At 41.0% G+C, this 12,232-nt stretch overlaps 1 protein-coding gene across 2 annotated transcripts in view; it reads right to left on the bottom strand.

The window, feature by feature from the left end:
• The window catches only part of KATNIP (katanin interacting protein), a 166,640-nt gene that overhangs the window by 89,782 nt on the left and 64,626 nt on the right, over positions 1-12,232 (bottom strand). For both annotated transcript variants that reach the window (XM_032794660.2, XM_032794661.2), the window contains 3 exons: positions 11,682-11,784; positions 4,057-4,269; positions 1,259-1,399 (listed from right to left, as the gene is read on the bottom strand). In XM_032794660.2, the coding sequence (XP_032650551.1) occupies positions 1,259-1,399; positions 4,057-4,269; positions 11,682-11,784 (457 nt within the window). The remainder of the gene's footprint in view (positions 1-1,258; positions 1,400-4,056; positions 4,270-11,681; positions 11,785-12,232) is intronic.

The raw sequence follows: 12,232 nt of genomic DNA, 5'->3' as shown, positions 1-12,232 counted from the left end.
TGTAATGCTCTTTATTATTTATTTCTTTAAAAATACTTGAATAAAAATGAATACAGCAGAAAAGATGCTAACTTTTCCATATCACAGATGATAGCGGACTATGCAGAATTGTTTTCTGTTATTTCTCCACCTGAAAAATAGCGGGCTAGATCCTCAGCTGACATAAGTCAGCACCGCTGCACAGGAGTCAATAGGACTACACTAGTTTGTACTAGCTGAGAACCTGGCCGCAGTGGGGGTTTTCCAACTATTTCATGTATCTAAGCAAATCAATATACAGTTACATTTGCAACATATTCAACACATGGTGACAACAGACCAGTATTATTTACTCCACAAATAGAATTCCTTTTCAAAGGGTTCAGAAAGGTCCATTGTATCCCCCCTGTTTACAGTATAACATCCTGTAACCCACATTTAATACACACAGCAACAAGGATTCCAGAAAATAATTTAAGCTGGTGTTATATTGTGTTTGTTAAGACTGTTTCCTCTGTAGCAGCTTCTATACATTTGTATTGCCATATGCTTATATAAGAACACAGATGACAGCAAGTCAGAAAAGATAAAGCTTATCTCATTTATAATCCAGAACAGAAAATCCTCTTTGACTCAGTACCTGGGAATTTTCTGAACTGAACATCATAGTGTACTAACTAGAATAATTTCACAGTGAATTTCAGACATATGAATCAGTAACCATCTGACATGTAATGTCTCTTGCAATGCTAGAATATTTTAAAGTTTTAACATGCATACACAGATCGTACATGCCAAATTTCAAGTGACAAAAACTACAAGAACCTGAGTTGGAGAGTCAGTTAATCTCTCTCTCGTAAATCATCCACAAAATAATCATGTGATCAGACAAATAATCTTGTCTATTCTGATAATATAACCCAAACAGAGACCTGCACATTGAGATGCACTTACCTTTCAGCGTCTCAATTTCTGATTACCAGTAAAGCCACAACAAACACTCTATGCAAGGATTTTGTTACCCCTTCTGAAATACTAGCAAGGATCTGAAAGAAAATACTGACTTTGTTGGTGAAAACACTATGAGTTGCATTTCTACCACTTATAATTAAGACAACAACAAAACCCCACAGTAGATGAGACATCCCTCCAGCTCCCCCCTCCTATTAGAGAAGACAATAGCTATATTTATTTCACACTTTTGGAAGGAAGGTCAAACTGAGTCTATCTAGGTCTAAGGTGAGTGTACAAAGCAAAGAGCTGAGAAGAAGCTGCTTACACTAAGAGTCGTCGTGTTGTAATTCCAAATCTTGATCTTAGATATACCAAAGTCATGTGACCGACTGGGATTGCGGATAACAAAGTAAAGCTGAACTGGCGCATGAAAAGGACACGTCCACAGGAAACGCTCCTTGGTGCTCTAAAACACGGACAAGCAGAGATTGTTAGTAATAGATTTTTCTTCTCCTGAAGCAAAGTAGTTGTGATTAACTCACAGCTCACCAGAAAAAGGGAGCAGAGAGACCAAATCACAGGAACAACAAATTGACAGACAAGACTGCTAAAGAGAAAGCAAAAGGAGGCCTTTAACCACAGGCTCCAAAGTGTACACTCTACTCTCCTGCCTGCAGAAAAGCACAGAGCAGATGGGCTGTTAAATATAGGTCTGCTACCTGCTGTGCTTGTGAGAAGTTTGCATGTTCACCATGCTCAGACTCTCTGCAATGCTTTGTACATGCAGGGTCAAAACCAGTCCACAGTTTATTTTAATCCAATTAATCAGCTTTACAAGTTGAGGAGGGTAGGGGGGAAGGGAGTATGATTTGGGCCCACCACACTGAGAAAAAAGATTAATACAATTTCTGAAGGTACATTTCTGGTTTAACCCTTGGGAATAAGGGACACGACATTATTTTCTGTACTGCTCATGCTTTACCAGACTCCTTTGCAGACAATTTTAGACCTAGAGCTTACAGATCTACAGAGGAGTGTGCTTGATGTTTTTGAAGTCTCACAGAGAACCACATTATGGATTTGAGTAGACATCTGCAAATGGACAAAGGGGATTAAAAAACACAAGAACGATCTACAACGATCTACTTCCGCATGCAGCTACTGAGTTTATATCACGAGGTCAGAGAGCAAAATCCATAATCCCCACCCCAGTTACTGAGATCCTCCAGTGCTATTACACTGCCAACAGGAGGGGAAAGAGTAAGAAGCAAGGGGTTTCAAAAGCCAAGAGGAAAAGGGTGGGACATGTTCTGGCAACCAGAAAGGATGGTATTTTGGCAGCTATAAGTAAAGTCAGGTGAGGGTGCACAGTATGAGAATGTCTTGAAAATTTTCTGTTGAACAGTTTTTTCAACAGAAAACTGAGTTTTTTACAAGAAATTTTTGTGAAAAGTGTGCTTTCTGTGGAAATTTTTTTATTTTTGGTCAAAAATTGAATGACCAACCCCCAAAATATTTCAGACAAACTGCCAAATATTTCAATTTAGAAATACTGCTGCAGTTCCACAAGAGAGTTCAGTTGTCTCATATTCCCTTTCCCCTCTATTTCTGACCAGCTCAGTATAGGAAGGTTTTAGAGTGATAGTGGGTTTTAGAAAGTTGGGGAATGGGAGTCACTGGAGTGGTAGCGGGGATTGACTGGCTTTTTCCATTCCTCTAAAGCACTCCTTTTTCTCTGGATCATCTCATTCTCCTCTTTAAAATTCTTCCATTGAAGTTGATGTGGAAGTCATTAGAAAGTTAAAATTTTTATTCTTGCCTTCAAGGCTGCAGGCAGCTCTGCTCCTGCTTATAGTTTGCAAGAACCCCACAAACCTCAGCCTCTTTTGTTCTCAGTGGAAGGTGTATGTCTTAAAACTTGCCTTTGACCATATAGACACATAACACAGAGTACATGTAATTTATAAAAAACACACATACCACCAAAACAAAACATTACACCGCACACACAATTTTCCCCTGGGAAGAGCATGATAGAAAGATCAAACCACATGTGATAGATGTTAGTCACATTGCACCATAGTGGAAGACATGCAGTAAAAGAACGTGCATAGAATAGGACAGAATAATATGCCACAAATCACTATTACATCTGAGTGGCTCACATATACTAATTAATGTATCTTCAGAGAGCATGTGAAGGAGAGAAGTACAGTATTATACCTATTTTACAAATTGGGAACTGAGGCTCAGAGAGATTAAGGGTCTCTTTTTCAAAAAGCACCTATGTCACTTAGAACCTGAAGTACAATTGACTTTCAGTAGAACTTAAAGACTTCTGAAAAATTTATCTCAAATGACTTGCTGAAAGTCACACAGTGAGTATATGACCAAGATGAAATCCTAGCCCTAGGGAACTCAATAGTAGTTTTGCCACTGATCTCAGTGGGACCAGGATTTCATCCCAGAACTCTTTGAGTTCAATGGTTTTACCACAGAACATCCTTTCTCCTCCCACACCTCTCATTGCCTCAACTTCATCCAATGCTTCCCCTTTTGTTCAATTCTTTCACTCATCTTCATCCCACTCCTATGCCTGGAACACCTTGTCTTTCTATTCCATCCAGTGACTGCCCTTGGCAAAAGGTTAGCAGTGGGGTGTCCCAAACTTCTGTCCTAAGATCAGTGTTTAATATATATTAGGAGTCTGGAAAAAGAAGTGAAGGTGCAAAATTTTCAGAAGACACAATTATTTAGGTTAATCACTAGAAGAAAAACAAGGAAATGCAGATGGGTCACAAGACTTTCCAGAAAAATTCTATCTTGGCAGATAGATGCATTACATTGTAGTCTATTGTTTTATAAATTGAATGTGCTCCTGTATTCAAAGCCTGTATTACAGTGAAAACACACAAGGAGAGAGAATTATGGTCTCCTGACTTTTGAGCATGAAATTCTGCAAATCCTAAACAATACATTACATACATTTAAAATACCTGAGTAAGTGGCGAAATTCAGGTTTACATTTTTTTAGAAAGAAAATAACTTACTGAGAGATCATAAACTGTAAAGAACACTATTGAAACGAGGGAGGCCTATACAGGTGGGATGAGGGGAGCTTACATTCAGGGTTCTATTGACCAGGCAAGAGAGATCCCCTGGCGAGTCAGCATTTCGGATATCCACATCATGAGGAGACACAAACATCCTGACAGCATGTAAATCAAAGAATTCCACCTCCGTCAAGCCCACATTGACTGCATTCCCCCAATTGGAGAGGATTTCCATAGTCACATAAATGGCTTCCTGTATTTCTGCCTTTGTTTGCAGCTGATCCTAAAAGAGAGATTGTTTATACATATAGATTATATACACAAAATATAGTAAAAGGATGTTATGGTTGCGAAGTCAGGCACTCGACAGTTAGGAAATGTCAGAATTAAGGTTGTCTAAGTAATGTTCATTTTGACCTCATGTGCATTATAATAGTCCTGTTCAACATCACACAGGAAGCCTATTGGAGAGTAAGGACTAGAACTCAGCACTCCTGGGGCCCAGTCCAGTCCCAAGCATTTAAACACAAGAGACTCTCCTTTCTCTTCTTGCAGCTCTCTGCCTCATTCACTTCATTCTGTACAGTGAGTCAGGCAGGCATGTTCTGTAGAACAAACAGTATGTGAGCTGTAAGCAAAAACTGCCTCTGACAGAATATGCCTATGGGAGTCAAAATGAAGTTGCACAAACAACAAATATTTTGGCACCTTCTAATCTCTGGGCGCATGGCTTTGCAACCATAATGATCATTTAATGTATTTTTGGTATGTAATTCTTAGATTTGTTAAAAACAATAAAAAAGAATGGTTACTTACCTTATAGCAATTGTGGTTCTTTGAGATGTGTTATCCAAATAGATTTTACTCTTGGTGCGAATATGCCCCATGCATGTGAGATACGATTATTTTGGCCAGTAAAATCCACTAGAGTCAAGCCTGTACCCTTTACTTCCTTATACCCCTCCACCATACCCATCTGAAGCCATAAGGGGTGGAGCAGACCCAACCATCCCGCAGTTCCTTCACCATTACAGATTCCCTGAGGAGTACAACTTTGCAGTAGAAGGGTAGAAGGACGGGTTGTGGAATCCATGTCGACACAAATCTCAAAGAACCACAGTTATGGTAGGGTAAGTAGCCATTTCTCCTTCAAGTGATAGATCACATAGATTCCACTCTTGGTGACCAACAAGCAATTATCTGTTTGATTGGAGGTGGGCAGTAGAAGTCAAAATGGCTGTAGGACAGCTCTACCAAAATGGGCATCCAATCTGGAAGTGTCTATGATGAAATAGAAGTGTTTTGTAAATGTGTGGACCAAGGTCTATGTAACTGCTCTAGCCCTAGCCCTACAGATTTCAGAAATAGGGACATTCTTCAAACAGGCAGCTCTAATGTGGTTAGGTGGACCTCAGCTGGCTAATTCATAACATACAACTCCTTATACAGTTAGAGATCCACTTACATAAGCTCTGAAGATATTGCTTGACTTATAACCATCTCTGCAAAGGCCACATAGAGCTGCAATACATTTCTGAGTGGTTGTTGTCATGTCAGTACTACATCAAGTGTGTAAATTTTAGCTTCCCCCAATGCTGAGCAAGTCTCAGGAAAGAAAACTGGGAGATGAATAAATTGGTATGCATGGAACTCTGAAACAAATTTTGGGTAGGGAATTGGGTTGAGACTTGAGAATGATGTTGTCCTTATGAAATATTGTATAAGGGGAACCCACCATGAGGACCAGAATATCTCCTGCCCTTCAAGCTGATGTAATGGTGTGAGATCCCTACCCTTTTTACATGACTAAGATAAATTTTGTACAAAGTATGCCTTGTAAGGTATCATTTGAAAAGTCATAATTTGCTGAACATTATCATCCTGGTAAAATATGTGTGACAGCACTATATGTAAAGTTACACAACTTTACTGTATAAGACATGTTCCAAGTCTGGGGAAATAGCTTCAAACAAATTCACAAACACCTCAACCAGGTGTCAACATAATCAATCCCTGATTAAGCAGCCATTCTTTGACAGGAAGAAGGGTGTGAGCAAGAAATGTACATCTTGCCAATGGAACAGATGGAGGTTCCTATGCAAACAGACTTTCTGCCTCCTGAACCTCAACTGGAGATGATTTTCAAAGAGGAAAATAACTATAAGAAGTGAGAACAGACGACACAAATCATAAGTCCATTCATCTGTACTCACTGCATCGACAACACTTGAAAGACAAAGGAAGCATAATTTGACTTGGGGGAGATCCTGTTTGGAACACTCAGACAGTAATACAGCTAGAACATGTAGTGAGAGAGACTTTCACTTTGAATTCACGTAGCTTGTTCAGTTAGGTATTAGTTTGCGTTTTACCTTTTATTTTTTTGTAGCCAATTCTGACTTTTATGCCTCATCACTTGTAATCAATTAAAATCTTCCTTTCTGTAGTTAATAAACGTGTTTTCTGGTTTTATCTAAACCAGTGTGTTTGGACTGAAGTGTTTGGGAACATCATTTGGGATAACAAGATGTGTGCATATCATTTTCTATTAATGGAATGACAGATTGTCTATGAGCTTATATTGTCCAGGCAGATACTGGGCAGTACAACAGGCACATTTCTGGGGACAACTCTGAGGGGAATCACAGGCCCTGTGACTGATGGTGATCCAGAGGAGCACCCCACGCCCAGTCCCTGACTAAAAGGTGACAATTACCAAAGTCTTTGTAGAGAGAGGTGTGGAGAAGGGTACTCCACTGTACCCGTGAACAGGGTTTTTCCACCAGTTTAATGAGGACTTCTTGTGGGACCTTGGCCAGCATGTCCACATGGTGTCTGCTGGATAGATACTAATTTCAAACCATCCTTTTATGCAGCATAGGTGAAGTCTGCAAACTGCATAACATAAGTGCATGAGTCCATGAATCCCAGCAGACTAAGGCATACTCTTACTGATATTTTTGAATGATCTTCAAGGTGGTTAATGAGACTTACTGTTATCTGGAACCCTTCCTATGGAAGGTAAGCTCTCACTGACCTGCAGTCTAACACTGCACCTCTGAACTCTATGCGTTGAGTTGGAATCACTGTGGAGTTTTATATGTTGGCTTTGAGTCCCAATGAGGTGAAGAGCTATAAGGTTACTTGGATTGAGTTGGTCACCTGTTGAATGATCTCCTTGAATCAGCTAGTCTCTGAGGTATAGGTAGACTTGGTTTCCTTGTCTCCTTAGGTGAGCTGCCATGAATGCCGAGTACTTGGTGAATACCTTCAGCATTGTGGAAAGACCAAAGGGCAGGACTCTGTACTGGTAATCAGATGTTTCTACAAGGAATCTGAGATACTTCCTGTGCTGGATGAATAGATAAGTGGAAATAGGACTCTTGCAAGTCAAGAGCAATGAACCGGTCCTGGAGATCTAAGGGAGCAATTATGGATGGGTGAGCCATGGGAGCCAGCAAACAGAACTGTAAACAGGGGATTTTGAATGGGAGTTCTGTTGGAAGAGAAGGGAAGAGGCAAGCCCTTTGTCCTCAGGGACAGTGAAGTTTTGAGGGTGTTGAGGTTTTTTTCTGTTTTGCGGGTTTGTTTTTTGGGGGGAGTTGGGCGGGGAAGGTGTTCATTTTTCTTGTCCAGTTTGTCGAGGCTGGTAGAGGGCAGTGTGCTGGAAGAGAAATAAAGCCCTGGTTAGGGGGCAGGGCTTCCCCAATTAGGCATCCTATAAAGGCAGCCGAACAGTCAGCTAGCAGCACAGGCGCAACGGCACAAGAGTCAGCTAAAAGATGTGTAAACAGGGGATTTTGAGTGGGAGTTCTGTTGGAGGAGGAGGGAGGAGGAAAGCCCCTGGTCCTTAGGGTGTGATGGTCTATACCAGGGGTAGGCAATCTATGGCACGCATGCCAATGGCGGCATGTGAGCTGATTTTCAGTGGCACTCACACTGTCCGGGTCCTGGCCACCAGTCCGGGGGGCTGTGCATTTTAATTTAATTTTAAATGAAGCTTCTTAAATATTTTTAAAACCTTATTTACTTTACATGCAACAATAGTTTAGTTATATATTATAGACTTATAGAAAGAGACCTTCTAAAAACATTAAAATGTATTACTAGCATGCAAAACTTTAAATTAGAGTGAATAAATGAAGACTTGGCATACCACTTCTGAAAGGTTGCCAAACCCTGTTGACCACTTTTACAAAACTATGATAAATTTTGTATAAAGTATTTCTTGTTAAGTATCATTTGAAATGTCATAATCTGCTGAATGTTATTGTCCTGGTAAAAATGTGTGTATCAGTGCTGTATGTAAAATCACAAGATTCTATAACATTGTAATAATTTGCTCCAAGGTTAAAAAAAAGCAAGCCCAAATCAGTTCTTGTAGACTAGACAATGGGAAGATGTGAATGTTAAAGAGGTCCGTAGCCAGACCCAAGTCTGATCCTGGGGTCTGTAGCATACCCCAAGCACTATCCCAAGATAATCTCTAGTACAGGGGTGGACAAACTACAGCCCATGGGCCACATCCTGGGTGGCTCCTGAACTCCTGGCCTGAGAGCTAGCCCCTGGTCCCTCCCTTGCTGTTCCCCCTCCCCACAGCCTCAGCTCACTCATTCCACCACCGGCGCAATGCTCTGGGCAGTGGGGCTTTGAGCTCCTGGGGAAGCGTAGCTGCAGAGCCTGGCCTGACCTGGTGCTTTGTGCTGCATGGTGGCGGCAGCGTGGCCTGGCTCCAGCCGGGCAGTGCAGCTGTAGCGCTGCCAGCCACCGGTGCTCCAGGCAGTGCGGTAAAGGGGCAGGGAGGGTTGGACAGAGGGCAGGGGAGTTTGGGGTGGTGGTCAGGGGGCGGGGGTGTAGATGGTGGTCAGGGGAGAAATAGGGCATTGAATGGGGGAAAGGGTCCCAGAAAACAATCTATACCAGTGGTGGGCAACTTGAGGCCTGTCAAGGTAATCCCCTGGTGGGCCACGAGACAGTTTGTTTACATTGATCGTCGCAGGCATGTCTGCCCGCAGCTCCCAGTGGCCATGGTTCACCGTTCCTGGCCAATGAGAGCTGCGGGAAGTGGCAGCCATCACTGAGCTATACCAATACTATTAATAACTTTAAACTAAATAACTTTGATGGAAAAAAGGTAAAGAGAAATGGTTGAGTATCCTCTATGCAGGCAAACTAGTGTTCTTCCTCAGGTTGAGGCAGCAGAGAAGGAACTGAGGGCGGTTTCCCCTTACACCTCATATATCCACGGTGTCTGGCACAAGGAGATATAGGGCACATGTGCAGGCTGAACAGAGACTGCTAGCTAGAAATCTCTGATCAAGGGCTCGAGAGGCGTATGAATACCTGAAGTGGAGCACTCATAGGGACAATACTTGAAGAAGTTAAAGCTCCCTCAGGGACTGCTCTGATTTATGCTGGAAGCCACATGACCCACAAGCAGCCCAGAATCTGGAAGGTACAAAGGGGCTTTATAGCCTTCTTTACCCCCTTTCCCTCCAGGTGGCACCTTTTCCACTCAGCTTCCGGAAAGCATTACAGAATCTAGTGGATGATTCAATGCCTAGGTCTGCCAGAATTGACCTTTGCAACCTTTCTCCATCAATCTTACTCTATCTGTAAAATAAAGGAGGAATGATACTTGCCTGCCTTGTAAGATAGGTGTATGCAGCAGTGGAAAAACTAGCTATTTTTCCCTAAAAAAGCTATTGAGCTATTTTTGGTTAAACTTTCTTAAAATAATTTAAGAAAATTTCAGCCTGAACAGTTAAAGTTGGACAAAGTTTGACAAGAAGTATAGTTAGGCAACGCTAACTATGGTTATTAGTAGGAGTTCCACCGATAATACACACAAGTACCCTCTCTCTGACCAAGCATCATCTGAAAGACAGCAGGTTTTCAGGTATGGTCCTTCTTCCCTTTTATTATGTACATTAGCAACTACAGCAGTTGTAACAATGGTAGCGTGCCTCGGATCCTTATTAACAAAGTGTAGGGTTCTTTAGGGAGTCTATGGGAGATAAGCACACAAACCGCTTTGAAATTCAATGAGATTTTTGGCCTCTAACTAGCTTAGGTTCCCTGTAATATCCTAGTAAAAAAATCTGAGCAGTGACAGAATGATGTGCAGAAAACCAATCCAGACAACTGAATTCACTTGCAGAGCAAGTGCTCTCCTTGCTACCCATCCTGGAGACAAAACTGAGTTTGAAGATCAGAAAATTACTCAAAAGCCTGATTAGTCTGTTAGTGACTTTCTGAATCTCCATTCAGACAAACAGACATATTGAACATAGTGTATGTATTGGCTATGAGCTCTGTAAGGTCCAAGGGCAGGATTTTGGTTCCTTACCAAAAAACCTTGGGAGGATCAAGAAGAACTAGACTTTTAATTAATTGAATGATGCAAGTAACCCATCAGCAGCAGGTATATATTCAGTAAAAGCTGGAGGAAACAACAGAGCTTTTGAAAGCAGACAATGGAGTATCTATATAAGGAGATTTTTGGATTGTCACTTTGAATGTCACTCTGAGGCCTAGAATGTCTGTAGAGTTAGTGTGTAGTGATGGAACAGCTACAACCATGGTTGAGAATTCTTTTTGTTCAAAATAATCACCAGATTCAATCATCACTGGGAGTTACAGTGTGTTACCATCTAATTTCAAAGTTCTCAGCCATTTTGACTTTACAAATTACATGCATGGGACAGCAAGACATGTATCTATGCCATGCCAAAAGTCTTAAATCATGGTGAAATCAGAAACAACTCAGCCAAAACCACCCTTATTCTACAGATCATTTACATGCAACTATTCCATTGGTTGTATGGGGAGACTGCACAGATGATGGATTACTTGCACCAACTGCAACACCCATGGGGCAGCACAAGCTTTCAACTACAGGTTTTAATATAATTAGTCTATCCATAAAGTAATTTGTTTTTTATAGACATTATTCACTCTAGAACATAAATACTATTTCAGATCAGGTTGGGCGGAGACAGAAGGTAAATCAGAAGAAATATTTTTTATATAAAATCATAATTTCTGGCTAGTTCTCTCGTGAATAACATTAACCTAGAGCTGCTGTGAGAGGATTCAGCCTTCAATAAGATGCAGAAAAAGAAGCATTAATATATTTGTTACACATATCATCAGGATCAAATCACTTTGTGAAGTGAACATGACAAGCCTGTGGAATATATGGAAACCACAGAGGTAAATCTGCACAACAAGACTTCAATAACTTGCACAGTGTCAATTTACTTCCTGTTGAGTGTGTCTATGGAGCAAGAGTTGCAAGTGACTTTGAAAAAAAGAAATGTTAAATGACAAGGTTTGAAATGATGAAACGGGTTTTGCACAGGTGAAATATAAACATTTACTTAGGGTTTCTAATTCATTGTGCCACTATACAACTGCATTTTCCAAACACATATGACCAGCAGGACCCGTATGACCCCTTCTCACCGCAAGGGAGTGAGGCCCTGGCAATTCAGTAGTTCAAGGAAGCCCCATGCCCATAGCTGCGCCTGCTCCCTGAGACATGTTGAAGTCATGTTTCCTGTGCCCTCTCCCATAAGGCCACAGGTCATTCAAAGTACCGCTCTTTCATTTTGGTTTCTGATAAAATCTGGATGGCAGAATAGTTACAAAGCTGTGATTATTGCACCTATCTGTACAAGCCTTATTTCTCACCACAGAATCTAGCTCCAGTTCCTCAGCAGGTAGGACTTGGTGACTGTGGCAGGTAGAACAGCTCTCAATTTCCTGCAGGAGTTTCAAAAGTTTCTTCTGTTGCCTGAAACATAGTTAAACTTTTAGGAATTTTGTTTCTAAATCTTTTACTTTGAAAAAAAATACTGAGTTACAGTAAAGGTGAAGAAAACTCAGAATGAAAAAAACCCCACCTAACTCATGCAGGACATTGCAATTATTTAAAAAACCCTATTAGAAACCCATGAAATTCAAACAAAGATGTACTTAAAAAGCAATGCAAACACTGCTTTATTTCTGCCCCCTATCGACAGCAGCAGCATTTTTCTTTGTTTCCCACATACTTGCTTTGTAAGATGTGCTATTTTTAGATAAAGGATTTTCCTTAACGGCTTATTCAGAGGTGAAGTTTAATCACAGTTCATAAATACCTACACATGAGAAGATATTTGATTCCAGAGTGCTCTTTAATCTACATGCAAGTACCTATATGGGAACAAATATTTAATAGTGGGCTCTTCAATCTAGCAGAG

Source organism: Chelonoidis abingdonii, chromosome 9 (assembly GCF_003597395.2).
Source record: "Chelonoidis abingdonii isolate Lonesome George chromosome 9, CheloAbing_2.0, whole genome shotgun sequence".
Classification (NCBI taxonomy): Eukaryota; Metazoa; Chordata; order Testudines; family Testudinidae; genus Chelonoidis; species Chelonoidis abingdonii.
Note: the sequence above shows the minus strand (reverse complement) of the source record. Positions and strands in the feature narration are given on the sequence as shown.